Below are 20,074 nucleotides of genomic sequence, written 5' to 3'. Positions count from 1 at the left end.
TCCGAAGTGACCCTACTGCCCACTGCCTTCCTCCCGCCGCCCCGGCGTTCATGGAGCTGCCTCACATCAAGCCAACCAGGCAGCGGATCTAGCTGAATGCTAACCCTATACATTTCTTTTAGTAGTAGTATTTTTTGCTTCCAATTGTATCAGCTCTCTACAGAGCCATACAAGCCCAAAGCTACCACAGCAGAGGTGGCAGATATATGTATGGGAAAAGACTGGGTAGGGAAAAGTAATCTGCCCCTTTCCAGGGCAGCAGGGAGCTATGGCAAGGTTTAATGACCAGCTGAAATTATAGAATCATCGAATCGTTTAGGTTGGAAAAGACCTTTAAGATCATCCAGTCCAACCATTAACCCACACTACCAAGTCTACTCTAAGCCAATCAAGGGTAGACCGGACTAAACCATGTCCCCAAGTGCCACCTCTGCCCGTTTTTTGAACGCTTCCAGGGATGGGGACTCCCCCACCTCTCTGGGCAGCCTGTTCCAATGCTTGACCACCCTTTCCGTAAAGAAATTTTTCCTAATTTCCAACCTAAACCTCCCCTGGCGCAGCTTGAGCCCATTTCCTCTCGTCCTATCGCTAACTACTTGGGAGAAGAGCCCAGCACCCCCCTCCCTGCCCCCTCCTGTCAGGCAGCTGCAGAGAGTGATGAGGTCTCCCCTCAGCCTCCTCTTCTCCAGGCTGAACACCCCCAGCTCCCTCAGCCGCTCCCCACCAGCCCTGTGCTCCAGACCCTTCCCCAGCTCCGCTGCCCTTCTCTGAAGTTGATCTAAGATTTCTTTTCTTGCATAAACCAAAGATTGTAGCATCAGAGTAGTATTTACACCCTTGGATGATATGGTTAACTAACATTGATTTATATTCTCCAAACCCAGAACATTCCTTGGAAGTTAGATAAACCACACACAAATCGCAAGCAATTTTTAAATGGTCTATACAGCCTCTATGTAGTTACGGGACAGAAATATTTATTGCATTTGGCGTGGAAGTTGCAGTCTGCGAGTGCTGGGCAAGAAACAGAAATGGGTGAGCACTAGAGCACCAGATAGCCAGCAAATTCTTTCTTTTCCTTTCCCAATAAATTATATACAAAGGTGAACAGCTGTCACACTGACATTTCAGATCTGAAATATAGTTAAGAGCAAGTTATAACTAAGGCAAAGAACATGAATGTCAAAAAGTTTTGTTTTTTCAAATTTCAGATAAGCTCCTTAGCCCTAGGGTTAATCAGAGAGCTAGAGAGCTCTGTTTGGAGTCTAACTTCTTACCAGAAAAATGTTTCTTTGTGTAGTATGTGTGTAAACACGCACAAGTAAGGGTATATGTATTTATATAAATAATATGGCACACCTTTAATTCATTGCCCAGGGTAATCAAAATACTAGTGGTCCTGCAGAGAATCTTTTTCTTCCTGTATTAAGCAACACCAATTAACAAGAGGAACCATCTGAGCAGCATACCCTGCAAAGCAGCTCCGCAACCTCACCCTGCAGTCAGCAAGGTTTCCAGCCTTCTCCAGAGGTACCTGTTGGAGATACAGGTCCGCCACGGCCAAGTTAGCTGCTGCACATCGTTACCAAAGAGTGCCCGGCTGTCAGGTTAATTCAGCTATCGATAATACCAAGGGAATGTAATCACAGTCTGACACGACTGCTTAACACGCTGCCAGACTGCATGCAGCAGCGAAGTTGAATAGGTGAAGCTACAGCAAAATGAAAACAAGCTCTAATTACATCTAGTCTACGAACATACTTCTCACCACAGTCCAGTGACACTGATGAGAATTCCGAAAGTCTAAATCTTTTACCTTCACATACGGTCACAGCTAAGGGCTCTGCACTGCAGCCGTGAATATATACGACAGTTGCTTCACAAGGCAAAAATATTTCACGGAAGGGATGCCGGTCCATCCAAAGGCCAGCTGTCAGCAACATTCCTGAACCGGACACAACAGAGTGTCGAGGTAAAAGCTTTTCTTTCCATAGCCAACACCATTTCTCTCATTTCCTCTCTCTGCAGACCAGCTAAATATTTAACAAATCTAAGCACTTCACATTCTCAGGCAGAGGCAGAGAAGTTACGACTTGCTCACAGCCGCAAACACCAAGAGAACCAAGATCAGCCCCCAGAAGGCCTTGGCTACCGGATCGATACGAAGTAGAAAGGCAGGAGAGAGAGAATCGTGCACTAATTGGATTTAGCCTACAGGGTTTCTCCGGTGTTTCTCCATAAGTGCTGAAATCACTAAGAAAAGACCTAAAGCACCTCACAGGGAAGTTTACTTTAACATCAATTCCACAAGCACTGGAAACAGCCACACTTTACACAGCCACACACAAACAGGAGGTATCTTTTGATGAAAACCTGTTTTGTAATCAAAATCCTGATTGCTTCATTTGTGGGGAGAGGCAAGGTGGATCAAGAAATATAAACATACACATAAATTATACAGCTACAGATTCCAAGTTTAAATAGGAACCCACAGAGATTCTATTCAGAGAACGAGGACCAGCTATAACATCCCCAGCCACCTTATGTGACAAAATAAGATAACTGCAGCTGCATATTGCTTACTAAAAATTAAAACCAGTACCATTTATCTGCCTGCCAGCACATGTTTACGAAGTAAAGGGACTGCCTTTCCTTCCCCCGACCCCAAAAAAAAAGTTATATTTAGAATCTGTGCTTTTATTTCCCAAACTCCAAGACCCGCCACAGCCTGTGCATCCTTTCCAGCATTTCAAATCTGACCAAGCACAGATCACACAAGACAGAAATTTATTGGGCTAATGCTGTGAGAAGGGCATAGGTTTACAGTGCAAGTGCCAGGACAACAGATATTTAATATATAAGGCAGGATCATTAAGACAGAATTTCCTTTGACCTATATAGACAACCCATTGCCATTAAGTCAGGAATAGGAGCATTCAGTCTCACAGCTATGAATAAATGAATCATTCAAAGAATAGGGAGCGCTTGAGTCCCAACAGAAAAGTATTCAGTTAAATCCTATATCTCATTCGTTCAGACATTTCACGTACAGTGCTGAGCGTTCACATTGTTTCTTTGTCCCTCTTCTCTAGCCAAGTAACAAGAGTATGAAAGACGTTTGGTAGAGAAGAAAAGGAGAAGAAAAGGCTTTGTTAGCCTGTTAGATCCCTAAGCAACTGCCATGTTACAGCATCATAAGGTTGTTAGTTGATATCCAGTCTTTACAAACCAGACACAGGCCCACATCCTGTACCCCAGCCCTACTTCTCCAGATCATACTCACCCATCTGCTCCACAATTTCAGGTGGAAAAACTCGAGAAGCAAAAGCTCGTCGGAAAATATCCGAGAATTCTTTGTCAAGGCCCCCAATGCCCATTTTCTCAAAATTCCAGTCTGGGTTGATGATCGACTGGCGGTTCTCCTTGGTTTTTGATTTACCTGCAAAAAGAGAAATAATTTCAAACACGTAGCACAGCAGATTTACAGCAAACAGAAGCACAAACACCAGAAAGGTTTTACCAGGTCAGACCCAGGTCCAGCTAACTCGACGTTCGGTTTCAAACATGAGCCAGGAGGATGCACCGTGACAAGGATGCAAGGGACTCCGAGACTCAGCTTACTTTAGCAAACTATTTTCCCAGCCTTCCAACCATCCTGTTCAGGGATTTCTCGAGCCAGGTGTTGCTCCTATGTATTTAAGAATCCACAGGAGATTTCTCTGCCACAAACTCACCTAGGTCCCCTCGGGCCCCTGTAAACTCAGATTGCCCTACAGCACCCAGCTCGCCGTGTCTGCTGCTGGCTGCACGACCAAACGCCTCCTTTCGTGTGCCTGAGCCAGCTCCTACCAGCTCCATTTCATGGCCCCCAGTCTTATATCTGCAGAGACAGTAAATAGTATCAGTACCCACTCTCAGGCTGCCTGGGACGGTATTAGGCTTGCCCTGTATCCTCTCCAGTCATGCCTTCTCCGGGCAGAGCAGTCCTCACGCGTTCTTCCTTCCTTACGCAGCAGCTGCTCCACACTTGAGCCCCCTTGTTCTGCTCTGTCTCCCCTGTTTCTACCACATCATCTGACAGGCAGACTAGAACTGCACGCACTGTGGTTTGATTGTGTCTTAGATTACGTACAAAATTATTTTCCACTTCATTCATATTCCTTTATTAATAACGTGTAATAATTCTTAACGACCATGCTTAACAGTTCTTAACAGGGCTCGGGCTGCTACTGAGCATGGGTCCAGCATTTCCTTGAAACTATCAGACCTGGGATCTTGGCCCAAAACAGCAATCATTTTTGACCAAAGTTAGAAGTATTCTTCCTCCCACACATCACTTTACATCTATTTATATCGAATTTCCTCTGCCACTGAGCTCTGTAAGAGCAAGTTTTGTCACCTCATCACTCAGTCTTTCCTCCAGTTTATTCAATAATTATAATGAAAAGCAAAGGCCCCAGCAGAGATGCATGCTGAACTCTACTGGCACTGGCTATTTACTTCTACCCTTTCATCACTCATCTGCTCATGCAAGGACCTTCTCTCTTACAGATCTCGGTTTAGTTTCTTTTTAAAGAAACTTTGATAAGGAACTCGGTTGGGAGAGCTCTGGACAACAAGCAGACTATGGCAGCCCTTATCCCCATGCTTTTTGATTCCTGTAATGAACTCCAGTGGGATCACAAAGTAGGGCTGCCCTTACAGAAGACAGGCTGACCCTTCCCGGCGTATCATCTCTGTACAGGTATCCACTAATTTGATTCTTTATTACAGTTTCTGTTGATTTTTTTCTGTACAGATTTCAGGTTCAAAGACTTGTAGCTCTCCAGACCTTCCCTGGAATCCTCTCAAAAACAGACAGCACACTCGCCATCTTCCAGTCTTCAGATACCAGAGCAATTTTAAACAAGGTTACACAAAACAATTACGAGGTCAGCTAGTTCCTTTACAACTCGGAAGAATAAAAGCCAGTCTTGGCAAACCACCACGGTTCATTTTGTCTCTTTGTTCCGTAACGTCTTCTAGAGCTACTTCAGGTCTCCACGCAACGGTGTAACCGCCCTCCTTTCCCTTCTGTTGACAAACCACACGAGTTACAGTCTTACAGAGCTCCCTACTCCCTTTTCAGAGAATCTTTAAAGTACTCGGGGCATTTAGAAGGTAGACAATAAGCACAAATGCTCCTATAAGAATACTGCTGAGATGCTGTCAGATCTATATAGTCTCACCTTAAGTTTACTCAAGGGTATTTATAAACAAGCACTGACACTCTTACTGGTTAAATCGACGCTTCTCCAAATGGCTTTCAGCAACATCACTTTGCTTAGCTACCAGAGAAACCAACAGCAGTATAAAAACCCAGGGAGAAAGCAAAGACTGAAGATTATCCTTAATTCATGCAGACATTGGATGTCTTGTATTTTCTTAGATTTACACAGTGCTTTACAGGATTGGTGCTGGGACCATTATCTCCCCCAAAAAGCCAGTCCTGGCAAACTGCAACTGTGCATTTTGCCGATTTGTTCCATAGCCTCTTCTAGAGATACTTCAAGTTGAGCCAGATAATGAGTTAGCATCTAGAAGTCCATAAATACACTAAATAAAAGCTCTGAATTAGACTGCTATTAATCTTGGTCTAAACACAGCTGGAAGCAATACTTCAATCCCAAGAGCAGCAAAATAAACAAACAAGAATATGCCTCTAACTAACACGTTAGGGACAACACGGTAGCGTGTGTAACATAGAGCACTAATACATCGCACCATGCAGGGCAGCAGCGAGCGTCTGATTCACTGATTACTGTGTACTTATCTCTCATCCCTCCGCTCCGGTTTCTAGATCAGACCACTCAGCCAGGGATGTTCCTCCTCCTGTAGAGTTTAGCCTATACCCCCCCCTTCTGGCTGCATCCGACGACAAGAAAAATCTTGCAGATTGAATTAAAACATCATCCACTGGGTTTATAACACATTATTTTATGCTAAGTAGAAGAAATAGAATTGGTGCTTTTTTTTTTTTAAATGATCACAATTCTCTTCTATTGAAAAAAATAAAGGCCCTTTACTGAAGGTGGTGCTCAGGGACACTTTTATCTCCTCTCTCAGAATTTAATTATTCACAACTTTACAATTCTCCAGAGACTAACAAAGCACATTAAGTAGCTCTGCCTCAGATCAATGAGGAGATTAAATAAAGCGCCAATCTGAAAGAAGTAAATTGAAGCATAAGCAACTCTTTTGTCTTGTCTGCAGGCAGTGAAATTGAATCACGGTAAAGGATTCCTATTTCCAATCAATCAATCGGCTCTCCCACAGGACCACTCTTCACACCTATACATGCTAGGAGGAAGATCACAGGTAATTACACGGCTCTGAATATTAACCAAGTAAAATATCACTGCTTGCTCTGATGCAATAAATTGGATTATGTTAATGCTCACCTCCAGCTGGCCTATCAAAACACAGTAAAAACTAAACAGGCTGTAATCATGTAATCACAGGTATGAACTAATTGCCCATGCAAACTTCATTTGGTGCTCTTAAACCTGTATCCTTGTTAATATGCTTAATTACAGTCATCTACAATTCAGCCCATGGACCTCTGGTGAGGTTTTTCTTTTTTCGGTACAGATGATTGGCTGTACTTTCAGACAAAAACGTCCATGTAAGATGCAAGGTATGTGATTACACAACAGCCTCATGTCTCCTCATTTTTTGGAGTGACTGTAGCACGTGACACAGACAACTACAGAACACGAAGTCAGAGCCTCGCATTTGAGGGAAGACGGCACTTCAGGGCAGCATCAAAACTCGGCCTCTGCCGCAAGCTCCTGCAATGTTGTATGAGTTGTATTCTACCTTCCCAAGTGGCTACTACCCTCATATGTTTTATTTCTGTTCCAAATACTCAAAGTACCGAGCATTCACAGTCAAGCAGAGATGTGCTTTGAAGCCTACTGCAAAAATAATAAGTACTAAAACTCAACTGAGTGCTCATCTGAGCTGGCCAGGTTCACTGAACCCCGCTCACAGCAGCCTTCACCTGCCACTTCTTATGCGCAGCAGCAAAAGCAAAAGTTTTATTAGCTCATGGACTCCAGGAAGAGGGAACAACATAGGAAAGGAAAATAAGGGGAAAAATTAGAGTGTCTGTTCAAGTACAGGACTTGAATCACACCCAGAAAAGAATGCCTAGAGCCATATTAGCAGCAAGGGAGGTATTTGCAACTGCTTGCTAAGTATCATCCACTTTGTAACACTGGTAAGAAAAGGAACAGCCAGACTAACAGAGCGTGCATCTGTTCTGCAGGACAGCCACCGTGGTCCCGGGGCACACACCAAGCCAACTGCAGGGAAGGGGCCCTCGCCGCCCGCTTTGTGGTCCAGGTCCCCATCACTCAACTGGTGGCTCTATGGGAACACAGCAGATCCCTCCCTAGCCCTACACCAGTTTCTTTCTAAATGACCAGCGGGGTTAGCTCAGTTGGTTAGAGCACGGTGCTAACAATGCCAAGTTCACAGGTTCAGTCCCTGCTCACTGCAGGGGGGTTGGGCTCGATGATCTCTCAAGGTCCCTTCCAACCCAAAGCATTCTATGATTCTATGAATGTGGAGGACACATCAATTACTCCCCAATTCACAGTTCTGTTAATACTCTTCCTGTGTAAACAGTTAATACAAACTCACACAATGAACCTGCTGTGCTGTGTTTTGCAGCTGTCATCAGTTTCTGAAGAGCAGGACTTTCAGAAGTCAAGAAAACTGAAGTGCTCTTCAGAATCTGTCCTCTCTCCTTGAAGAAGAGATCTCATTAGAGATGGGATTTTCAGACGTTTTGCACTCACTTTGAAATTTTGGCTACACATTAAAAAAAGTTCTCAATTTCCTATTTCCCTGCAGTTTTAATTAAATTCAATTAAAGAGGTGTTGGCTTGTTAGTGTCCCTGAAAAGATCATTCTCCGATGTTTAAAGAGTTAAAATATTTCAACTAGTTGCTGACTTTTGCTGAAGCTGCTGTTCCATGGTGCCTTTCTAGCCTAGGCCTAGGAATCCAGAGTGCTTAGGTTAACTTCCCTACTCATCAAACTCAATTTGCTATGGTCAGAATCTCTCAGTCACAGTCACCTTTCCTCCTCCTGTCTGTGTCTCTGTATATTTTAGATACACCGTGGTGGTAAGCATGGTACAGAGACCCACAGAACTGCTCTAGTACGTTGGTCAGTTGTGGAGCTTCGTACTGGGAGGACAGTGACTTTTCTAGAGCCCCTGTTTAGAAGCAGCAAAGTCTGCCGGAGGGATGGTGTCTTCTCGGTGCAGTGGTTTTCAAAAGAGTCCTGAGCATCTACAAACTGCTTTCTAAAGGGTGTGACAGGTTCCTAAGGGACCAAACCCAGTCATCTGCTAGTTTAAACAGATACCTGGGAGACATTCTGAGATGCAGTTTCCAATGGATTAGGTCAACTGATGTAACCAGAAAAACAAACTTTGAGGCATACAAGTCTCTGAGGCCTGAAAAGAAGCAAACTTCAAGAATTATTTACCTCTTTGGATACAGTGGCACTTACCAATCAGATTGAGAGGGGAGTTCTCAGCTTTTTCAAAGGCAACTTGACTGTTTCCAAGAACCAAACCAACCTCAATCTGCAAAAGGGAAGGAAACAAATAATTACATTATGCTATTAGGTTCAACTTCAGATTGCTCCTTATGTATCTCCAAGCACATCTCAGAAGGCAAGAAACAGCAACAAAAGCTCCACTACAAAAGTCATTGGGAAGAATGTAAAACACCAACAGCTCCTCTAAAACTAACAACATTGAATGCAGAAGCTCATCAGGTATAATAAATTAGCTTTTTGAAGTCATTTGTTTAGCTCAAAACCAACTATTTTATTTCAGCAAGATCTAGCAATTAAAGCAGAAAATAAAATCATGTCCTTTCTACAAAAGGAAAAATCAAAACTGGACATATCTGGAAGACAAAAAGGCTCAAGAGAGGATGTTTCCATGAATTAGTACATAAAGACCAAAAGATATTCCTTGTATCTCCCCCAGCTCTGCACTTTAGTGGGTGCAACTCTAAGCTCCCAACTACACAAGCACAGGAGACTGCATTAAACTGAAAACAATGCTGCTTACCTTCTCTGAGGCAAAAGACACAGCCAGATGAAACAAATGTGCAACTTCTCCAAATGCAAGTAACCTAATCCCTCCTGGTAGCAAGATCTGATCAGTACCTGAATCTCTGCAGTCCCTAGGGAATGAACATGAATACCTGCGAGCCTACCTTCTGCTTTTTGCTTGCGCCAGACTCTCCTTTGAGAATGCTGGGGTCCATAGCTTCCATGTCCTTTACCAACAGGCCAAAAAGTTTGTCATTGAAGCTGAACACAAGCTGTGGAAAGAAAAAACAGAAGGGGATTTTAACTCATTAAAAAGCTAAAAGGATTTTGACAAGGCTAAGATTTGAAGAGAAAGAGGCCTGAGGGCTAAGTTTACTACCCAACAAATTCCATGTAGTCTTTATCCCGTAAAGGTCTGGTGTACTGAATGTGTCCTTCTCACGTCCCATACCTCAGGGTAACAGATCAAAAGTAGCAGAACATGAAGTCAAGTGGAAATATTCAAAGAAAAATTCTCATTCCAAGAAAAGCTGCTCTTTCCCACCCTTTTCTTCCCAGCTAAACGTTCTACATCATCTCTTGACATTTTCCTCTCACTTTAAATATTGGTTTTAGGCAAGGAGAACAATTTAGCTCAAACTTTTTCATCTTTCATATTTCAGTTTGACAAGGACACCTCAAAAATAGTGCTACAGTAGTGAGAGACAGAATGAATACTACAAGCAGTAGGGTCCATCCCACAGAAAAGCAGGCTGTCCCTGCACAATTCCTTTCCTCCAAGATCACATCTGCAACTGACTTAAGATTCAGATCCTGCAAGTTCTAAACTACTAGGAGAAACGGCCCTCGACCTGTCCTGAGAATATGGCAAACCAGAGGCTATTGCAGATGTTCGCAGGGGCAGAAGCCCATCTGCTGCAGAGCTGAGAAGGCTCAATTATAGGGACATCAGCTTTCAGAAATCCACAAGACAAATGTTTCATACCTATTCTACTACTGGAGTCCACAGAGTAGCAATAAACGTTACAATAAAATACACTGCACTTCAAAGGTGCTACTGAGAATTAAACTGGTGTTCATTTTGATCTTATATAGAAGGAAGACAAAAGTTACTTCTCAAAAGATTCCAGGAGGTGCCATGGTTATATCCAACCAGGCCACAATGGAGAGAGAACCCAGCTCTCTCAAGCCTTGGGATTTTCCTTCACAAAGAAAGATAGATTTCTTTAGATAAGGAAAAGGCAGATTTTAAACCACTCTGCTCATGCTCTCAGTGGAAGTCACGATGGTTCAACTTTTCATAAAGAAACTATTCACACAATAAACAATTTCTGCCTATTAACTGTCCTTTGCAGCACAGAGTCAGTATCTAAGCATTCTTCAGTATTTTACATCACTGTAGTACAAGCACGCGCATGTTACTTAAGAACATTTGAGCCTTAAAAAACAAAACAAACCCCACACCTGCTGGCCTACTGAGAAGGCTTGGCTATTGAATTGCTGGATGAATTCAGCAGCCATCTTGTCTGTGTCGTAGGGGTTGGAGTCAATGTTCTTCTTCTGCAGAAAATCTATCTCAACTGTCATTGTGCCAATACACTGCTTAGCCTTGTCGAAAGTGTATAAGGAAACTGTTAACACAAACAAAAAAAAAAAAAGAAACAGCATATTTCAGAACAGCAAGGTCGCTCCACAATATATTAAACATACTATAAGTTTGACAATACGTGTTCTTCCATTCAGAATGAGTACTTAATAAAATTGAATATAATATTTCTGATAGAGACCCTTAGTTCTCTTACATCCATGTTCTACTACAAGATCAAAAATATAGCAAATGTATCTCCAGTGAAAATCTCTGCATTTCTTTAAAAACTCTAATACTCTCCTTTGAAACAGCTCAAACCCCAGACAAGCTGTGGGGGATGAGGACAACGAAAGCAAATTCACACACACTGTAGTACCACGACAGCCATATCTACATCGAAGGGTTCAGAAGACGTGTCTTCAGAACGCCCAAAAGCAAGCATTAAGAGTAGTCTTGCCCAAAAAAGCAATGACAACAGGTCATAACTGGCTGTCTGTAGCAACAGATTGAGTAGCTCTTCTCCAGATTAGGTAGCAGAAAGTTAGACTACCTGCAAATTCAAGTGCAGTAATATAATCTATCAGGCTTCCACAGCCCAGAATGAAGCATCAACCACCCTTCGTCTCTGACACAAGGAAATAGCCCCTACCCCAGCGGTGCACTTGGGCCTATCCTAACAGACCCCAGGTTACCTTCAGTAATGCAGAATCAATTGAGCAGCCCTTGAAAGGGGGCAGAAAGCAAAGTGGCAGGGAAGGTGCTTCACAGTCATTGCCAACTGTACCTAATCCCCACAGGTCCTAAGTTACACCACGTCAAATGCAAGAGGCCACTTAGGGCTGTTGCTGCTGGAGTAAAGAGGATAGAAAGGAAAGAAGAGCATGGTCCACAACTTCAGGGATACTGCCTCAGCACAACTGATCAGAAGGACAGGATCTCACAAAGCAGACACTCCTAGTAATTCACAAATCAGACTGCAGCAAAGGACAGAAGCGGATGTTTCTCCAGAAGACTGAGGAACATCATAGGTTTGCTTTGAATCTAGAGAAGAAAGTCTCACCTGATACAGAAGTCGCAGCTAAGGGGTAAAGCAGTAGGAGAGGAATAAGGGAAATGTACTTCATACATAACCTACTATTTCCTATCAAGCCTCTTGGCAGTAGAATGGTTCCAGAATAAGCCTGCAGGCTCCTGGGAAGATGTGATGTCAAAATAAGCATCCAGCATGCTATGATACGTGATTCGTTCCACTTAAAGAGAATACAGAGAGCCCACCTCTTGCTTAAGTTGTTACCAGAAGACACATAAGTCATCACAGCATGCACATTTAACGTCCTTCCTGGTATGAGAATCAGCCACCTAAAAATGAGCTGTCAAAGACAGATCGTCCAGGAAACAGGGATGAAGATGAAACACTAAACCACTTCCTGAACTGAGGTGTATCTACTATATCAGCTAGTCCTTTCAAAGAGGGATATGGCAGCAGGGTTATCACATAAGCCATAGCTAATGAAGGAGGGACTTTCATCCTGCAAGGGCACAACAGCAGTTGTTCTTAACTTACAGGTCACTTCAGGGCAGTTATTTCCTTCTACTTGCCTATCTCAGGGCTCTGTCAAACAAAAGCTTCCAGAATGAATATCAGTCCCCGGATCTGCTCACATCACAGAACTGAGGTGTCGATTGAATACAAATAGTCCTTACATGAAGGACTGAATGCTGGGGATGTCTGGTACAGAGAAGAGTAATGCACCACGGGGGATGCAGTCCAGAGTAAGCAATATACAGCACCAGCTCCGAAAGCCTGTAACATCCTAGAAACAGAAAGGCAGGCTGAGAAGGTCGCAGTGACCTCCCGGTGCGGAGAACAGCCAGCCCCCGGTGTGCATCTCCAACTGTAGCACGGGAGCTGATGAAGCTGAACTGCACTGAAGGAGCACAACCACACCCACTCGAGGCACTCAACCTGTCCACAAAGGCAAGCTTACAAGATTCACTCACCTAGAAAGCCTTCACCATAGCATTAGGGTCTCAATGGGACTCAGCTTCCCTGTACCGCTAAGGAGTGGACTACATTTAAAACCGGCATTTAAAGCATAGTTCCCATTATTAGGGGAACAAGACAGAGAAAACCCTGGTAAATCACTAGTTTTATGAATAATTCTCCCTACCTGTAGAATAGCTTTACAAATCCTTTATACTCAGCAGGGAGTCATATGACACTTAGTCATTCTACATAAAATTACCATATTATTTTTCTTAATACATGTTCCCACATAGCTGGTAAGTTTATAGCAAGGTCTAGTACAAGTACAATCACAAATCTGCTCTAACAGCTAATCATGCTGAATATTAGTGTTTCTTTCCCCAAGTAACTTTAGTCCTAAAAAGCATTTATCTGTAAGCCAGCTGGCAAATGTTAGTGATCAGCAACCAAACATGGGTAAGAAACAAATCAATTTACGGGTCTTCCCCCCAGAAAAACATAGGTTTTTCTTCAGTTTCAAAAATAAAACAAGACAAAACCAGCTAGAAAAAACAAATGGCTTCCAAGCAAGATCTGTGAGGCATCTAGTTGTGTAGAGAGGCAAACAGACCCACTCCAGCTTGTCACTACAAAGAGATCCACAAAGACATCAGACTTCACACTCAAGTACTGATCCATGCCCATGGACTTGCTGAGACCAAAGAAGCTGTGAAAACAAACAGCCAAGGAGCAAGCTTTCCTAATGGTATGTCACATCCACAGCTGTACCACTTCTCAGCCTAGGTCCTCCTCACTTTTTGAGACAGGATGCAGTCATCGGCTCTGCCCACAATCCTCAAATTAGAGGAGAATTCCCTGGAATCACTGTAAACACCTCAAATGGCAAGACAGGGGCCTAATGAACAGGTTGCTCCACATCAGTGACCCTGAGCCAGCCAAGCATCAGAGCAGGCTTCATCGCAATAACCCTGTCAAAGAAAAGAGTGAGATGGCTGCCCGAGGAGCACACAGGGAATTCCTGATGGTCAGAAGAGCAGACATGATCCGTCACCTTGATGGGCTGTTGCAAAGAAGATGGAGACCCTCCTAGAAGAACAGCTGCTGCCAGGAGTTTGGTCAATACTCCAGAAGCTGCAGACAGACCAAACAGCAGCACCTACAACTGACAGCGATGCCAATCGTTCATAAACCAGAGGTAACGGTGACAGACAGCAAGAATAAATGAAAGACAGAGCATGCAAGCTGAGAGACACAAATCAGTCCCCTCTCTGAATGCTGGCAAAGGCTCATCAGGCTCAATTAAGACTTGAAATTGGAATACACATCTTCAATTTGTACAAACTCAGGATGGCATCCCTTTCCTTTCATTATACTGCAGAATATTCTAGTCGGTTATTGGCGAAAACATCAGTGCTACTCACAAAGCTCATCACTCCAGCTATCCAGAGCACACTCCTGGCTTTCGGCAGCTCTTCGCACTAAACTTCCACATTCTCAATACTCAAATTTAGAGGCAAGGGATATTCTCAATGACAACAGCTGTTTTCTGTTAGCTGATAAGCGTTCTCCAAAGCCACAAGAACAGACTATCTGGGACATGTTAAATGCTCACACCTGCATGCGGACACTGATGTCCCATACAGAGCTATACTGAAACACTGGCAGATGCCTGAAAATAACAGTCAAAACAGTCCTCTAGGTTTTGAAAATGTTAAAAGACAGAAAGCCTGCAGATACAAGAGCAACTCGCAACTCCCTTTCACTAATGAGGGCCTCACATTACCTGAAAAAGGGCTGAAGATCTGAGATTTTCCAATTCAGTTTCACTTCAGTACGGAAACACGGAATTCAGCTTTTATAAACACACGTCATGACATGCTGCTGTCTGACTTACCATCTATCTCTTGTCCAATGGAAAGTCCAGCCCATTTTCTCTGTAAAAACAAGAGAAGAATTTCAGAAAGCCTGTCCTTCACTAGAACAAACACCTACTCAGACTCAGCATCCTCACTCAGAAAAACAGGCTCCCCCATGAGAACCTTAAGCAGCAAAAAAGGGCAGAATGGGATCTTACGAAGACCCTCAAATTAACAGGAAACAAGTCAAAACCACAGAATTGTTGCTATTAATAATTCTATTTTCTGACCTCAGGAGGTTGTTCTGTCCAACCTCCTCCATGTTACTGGTCACCCCACCATCTCCGAGGCAGAAATGATCACACTGGATAGGGCTTTTTGTCATTCTGCTCATTTGCTACCAAAGCTCAGGTGCTGATAACACAACCGGTAGTACAACAGGCAAGAAAGGCTGTTATACACTCCATCATAATTTTAAAAGCTTACATGCATATACTAGTTGCAGGAAATAGTTGTAATGAGGTTTACGTTATAAAATTACCTAAAACAAAACTTGGTCAGAGAGCTATTAAGAATGGAACTGTTCAAATCCTCTAGGTCCTTTCAAGTTCCTCTAAAAACTTTTGTGCAGCACAGAACTGCATGAGAAGTGAGAAATGGTTCAATAATTATGTGACACAAAAATCTATGACCTTTACTACACCAGAGTTCTGGCTTGGTAATTGCAAAAACAGTACTTTTCCAATGGCCCTTGTGCTACAGATTGGCTAGCGTGTATTTACAGCTCACATCTCAGGCCATGCAGTATTCACAGTCTCTCAAGTATCTAAGCCTTAGAGAGGCATGAATCACAAAAATATGTAAGTATCATTACACAAGGCTCTGGTAAGATTGCATTTGAAATGCTGTACTTTATGGTCATTTATGTTTTGATTTTTATCTGGAAGGAACAAGTCTGGGAGAAGGAATATAATTACTTTTTTTAAAAAATTAAAATCTCCTCCTATACGCCCTCTCCCATATGTTCATGGTTCAAGCTTAAGGAAAGAATTCCCTTGGCATAACAGAGATCAACCTGTTAAGAATCAAAGCCCAGAGCAGGAAGACTTACATGTACTTACTGGTATTCCCAACAAGGTGAAAACAAATTATGTTTCAAAATTTAATCTCATGCTTCACAGCCTCCACTGTTTACCTGCAAGGCCAGGAAGAATTCTCCCCCTCCCCTTGACACTCCAATTTTTCAGCAAAAGATATCCTAAACTCACCTTCACCTGACGTACCAGGCACTGGTGACCACCAGTGCAAGAATGGTGGGCAGGCACACTGGTGCTCCTGCAAACACTGGGCTTTGCTTAAACCTTCCAGGTTAAGTCCTTCCCTAAATTCCAGGACAGGAAGGAAGAAGGAAAGCTGTCCAAGTTCTGCTAGAAAGATTAGTTAGGATCTTCTCTGTGGCAAGAGATAACAGCTCAATTGCTATGTTCATTTGGGTGTTTTCTGCCAAGAAGTTTGCCATCACTGCATGGCCCTTCATCTTTTGGGCTCTGCAGTACACAAAATTTTTCATGGCTTTTGGTATTTAGGCCTAAGAGTTAAGACTACGAGAGAATAAAGGTGGTCAAGAACTTTATGTGCATAACGAATGCACAACAGACTTTCTTGGAGGTCTTGGAGCCTAAGTGCGTATTACATGACCCTCCGTGAATACGTGAGGTAAACACACATTTTGTGTAACACTAGCTGCAATTATCCAAGGCTTCAGGAAAAAAATGAAAATTAAATCCTAACACCAGGAACTCTCAAATAAAACATTCCTATACCAGTAGCTCTAACACTTGCTACCATAGTCACTTTTTAGGGGTAAGAAACCTACCTCATTCTTTAGCAGAAGAGCTCTCCCGGCTCTACAAATAACTACTGTAACCTACAAAAATCAGCCCTAGACCATGAATACGTCTACTTTAACCCTGAGACACAAATATCTTCTACTGATAACTGGTTTTCAGTTTGGGCATCGCAAATCATAACTGGACATATGGTTAACATAGCATCCTCTTCACCCACTCATCTGGGCAAATCTGAATTTGAACAAGACATCAAAAACGCAAAAAGTTGTTTGGGGGCCTATGCCAAGTCATCTGTTGAGAAAAAAAAAATTTGTGTTTGCAGCATAGACACTCAACTGCTAGGCCAGTTACTAGCAGAAAAATATGATAGCATTAAATCAGTGACCATGGTTGCTGCAGTTTTACATTATGTGACTCACTGTAGCCAGTTGAAGGCTACAAGATTAATTTTTCTATTTAGAATTAATTGTTTGTATGAATTATTTATTCTAACCATCCCTTAGCATGTGATAACTTGACTTACTTAAGAAAGAGGAGAAAAGTTAAACCTATTTTATGCAATACATTGCACTTTTCATCTAGAAATACTAACAATGACAAATATAGTCAATAAAACTTCCTGTAGGTCTTTTAAAAGAGCAACACAGCAAAGAAAACCCTTTAAAGTCAAGGGAAACCAGGAAAAATAAAAATTCACACAGAATAGCAGACATTGCTTAGGCTTTTCTTTTTGAAATAGTTTGTTTCTGGTGGGTTTTTTAAAGGTGGCATTACACCTTTTAATATTTTTATCCCACCGTGCACTAAAAATAGATCAAAGTGATATAAGCAAGTTTGCTTCAGCTATAGTAAAAGTCAAATCATATAGTACCTGGGGCAAGCTGAACGCGATGCTGCCAGGAACAACTGAGGAATGGGTTCTCAGCGTGAAAACGTATTTGTGGTTGGAAGAAGTCTTCACAACAACATGTCTAGAAGAGAGAACAGTATTTTACTTCGATATATACCCAGGAGGATTTTCCATTGCTCCCAGTGCTGTGAGAATTCAAAAGAAACAAGCCAGCTTATATCTGGTCCTATAAAGGAAAGAACAAAAGCTTTAGACCTACGGCATGACGCGGGCACACAGCAGTCTTCCACAGGAGTCCATCGCCTTCAGCGACACAACGAGATCTCAAAGCCCAGCTGCAAGACCTTGTACTAACAGTTACTATTTACATTCCCCACCAGTAGCCCTTTACTGGAATTGCACTGTACAAATGCGAGAGAACCAAACTATAACCACAAAGACCAAGGCTGCTATATTAAAAAAATCAACACTGGTTTCACATCCCAAGCACCTAACACCAAAGCATCCATATTTTACCCCAATACAAGCAGTACACCCCAGCCGTGATTTCAACAAGAAATAGGTGCAAAGCCTATATAAGGATCTCAGTATACTCTTTAGAAGTTTGATCGCAGAAAAAAATGGGAGGAATTTCTGTACAAAAAGTAAAATCACATAGGTGCTGAGGCTGCCCCTCCTGTTTGCTAGCAACCAACAGATCCTGAACTCAGACAGCACCTGGAGACCAGGAACACTGTTATAAAAACAGAACAATACAAACAGTCAGGAGCAGACACAGCAGCAGCAATTGCGTGTGCCTGCCTGTCACTCTCAGAAGCTAAGCTGTCAGGAACAAAGATACTCAAAAGCTGCTTATAGTTATCCTCAGACGATGCCCGATAGCTCTTAGCGTGTGATAGGCAGACTTCTTCTTGGCATAAGAAAGCAAAACAAAAGGAAGATGGGATTTGTGTGCACTGGTGGCAGGGGTGATGGCGGAATCAGGTTTCACCTCCTCTCCTTCACAAGTGCCGTAACTGTACCTTAACCACCCACAGGTGTACGAGGTGTCGTGGCTCAGCCCAGGCAGCAGCTCAGCACCACGCAGCCATCGCTCCCTGCCCCTGCCCCTGCCCCGGGGGGACGGGGGAGAGAATCGGAGGAGTAGGAGTGAGAAACACTCCTGGGTTGAGATAAGAACAGTTTAATAATTGAAATTAAGTAAAATAGTAATGCTAATAGTAACAGTATAATAATGATAACAATAATAATGATACACGAAGCAAGTGATGCCCAATGCAATTGCTCACCACCCGCCGACCGATGCCCAGCCAGTTCCCGAGCAGCGATCGCTGCTCCCCGGCCAACCCCCCCCAGTTTCTATACTGCCCATGACGCCATATGGTATGGAATGGCCCTTGGGGCAGTTGGGATCAACTATTCTGGCTGTGCCCCCTCCCAGCTTCTTCTGCCCCTGGCAGAGCATGGGAAGCTGAAAAGTCCTTGACTGGCATAAGCAGTACTCAGCAACAACTAAAAACATCAGCGTGTTATCAACATTCTTCTCCTACTAAATCCAAAACACAGCACTGTGCCTGCTACTAGGAAGAAAATTAACTCTATCCCAGCCGAAACCAGGACATGAGGTCCCCAGCTTCTGCGGCCTGCGGTGCTCCCTGCGGTCAGAAACGAAGTGCTAGATGAACTGCGCTAACAGCCAAGGCCCACACTCCTGGCCATCCTCCCTCCCTGGCTGCAAACGTATTGCATGCACATATGCTCCGTATATTTTCATTTGCATATGCACAGCAATGCAGCACCATCCAAAAGCAGATCTGCTGCACACGTATACATTGGCTACATGGTGTATGCGTAACAGCTTCAGCCGTATGGTAGGGAAGAACATATGGCCCTTGGAGACGAGAGGAAATGTGTGGCCTGCACAGCCAAAACCACTAGACATCACCAGCTCTAGCCCAAACAGACAGGGAAGCTTGCAAAACCTTTCCCGGAGCTGCTAGCACCTGATGGCACAGCAGGGTAAGGAAGCATTCTGAACGTATCACCCAGTGACGCACACCTCCTCTGTCAGGTGGACGGGCGATTTGGTTCTTCACTGGTTCTGGCCCTAAAGCAGCCATTAGCTGCCTAAACCCCAGCTGCAGGGCCGTGCGCCCTTCCTTCCCATCTCCTCCTGCCCCAGGCGTAAATCCAGAAACCTGCTACAGGTGCTATGGTTCCCTATAAATCTTACAGAGGGAGAGCAAGACATTTACTGGTGCTTCATGGTGATCAGGAACGGTTCCTGAGGACGGCGAGAAAGCAGATGTCACTCCTACCTTCAAGAAGGGCAAGAAGGAGGATCCAAGGAACTACAGGCTGGTCAGCCTCACCTTAGGCCCTGGGAAAGCGATGGAGCAACTAATCCTGGAAGCCAAACACATTAAAGGACAAGAAAGTGACTGGGAGTAGTCAGCACGGATTTACAAAGGAAAATCACGCCTGACCAATGTGATAGCCTCCTAGGACGAAATGGCGAGCTCCGAGGATGAAGGGAGAGCAGCGGATATTGTTTATCTCAACATCAGCAATGCTTTCTACACTGCCTCACACAACCACCCTTACAAACTGATGAAATACGGACTAGGTAAGCGGGCAGCTCGGTGGACTGAAGACCGCCTGCACCGCTGGGCTCAGAGGGCTGCGCTCAGCAGCATGAAGTCCAGCTTCAGGCAGTTCACCAGCGCTGCACCTACCCCAGGTGTCCGTACGGGGGCCAAAAATATTTAAGCTCTTCGTCAGTGACCGGGATGACGGGACAGAGTGCACCCTTGGCCAGTGCGC

At 43.7% G+C, this 20,074-nt stretch overlaps 1 protein-coding gene across 1 annotated transcript in view; it reads right to left on the bottom strand.

Annotated features, from left to right (window-relative positions):
- NSF (N-ethylmaleimide sensitive factor, vesicle fusing ATPase) overlaps nt 1-20,074 on the bottom strand; it is a 79,809-nt gene that overhangs the window by 45,489 nt on the left and 14,246 nt on the right. Inside the window, 6 exon segments of the mRNA XM_075722612.1 lie at nt 3,284-3,439; nt 8,566-8,641; nt 9,285-9,392; nt 10,585-10,751; nt 14,590-14,629; nt 17,273-17,372. Coding sequence (XP_075578727.1) covers nt 3,284-3,439; nt 8,566-8,641; nt 9,285-9,392; nt 10,585-10,751; nt 14,590-14,629; nt 17,273-17,372 — 647 coding nt within the window.

Source organism: Pelecanus crispus, chromosome 18 (genome assembly GCF_030463565.1).
Source record: "Pelecanus crispus isolate bPelCri1 chromosome 18, bPelCri1.pri, whole genome shotgun sequence".
NCBI lineage: Eukaryota > Metazoa > Chordata > Aves > Pelecaniformes > Pelecanidae > Pelecanus > Pelecanus crispus.
The sequence above is the reverse complement of the archived record's forward strand: the minus strand, read 5'-3'. Positions and strand labels throughout refer to the sequence as shown.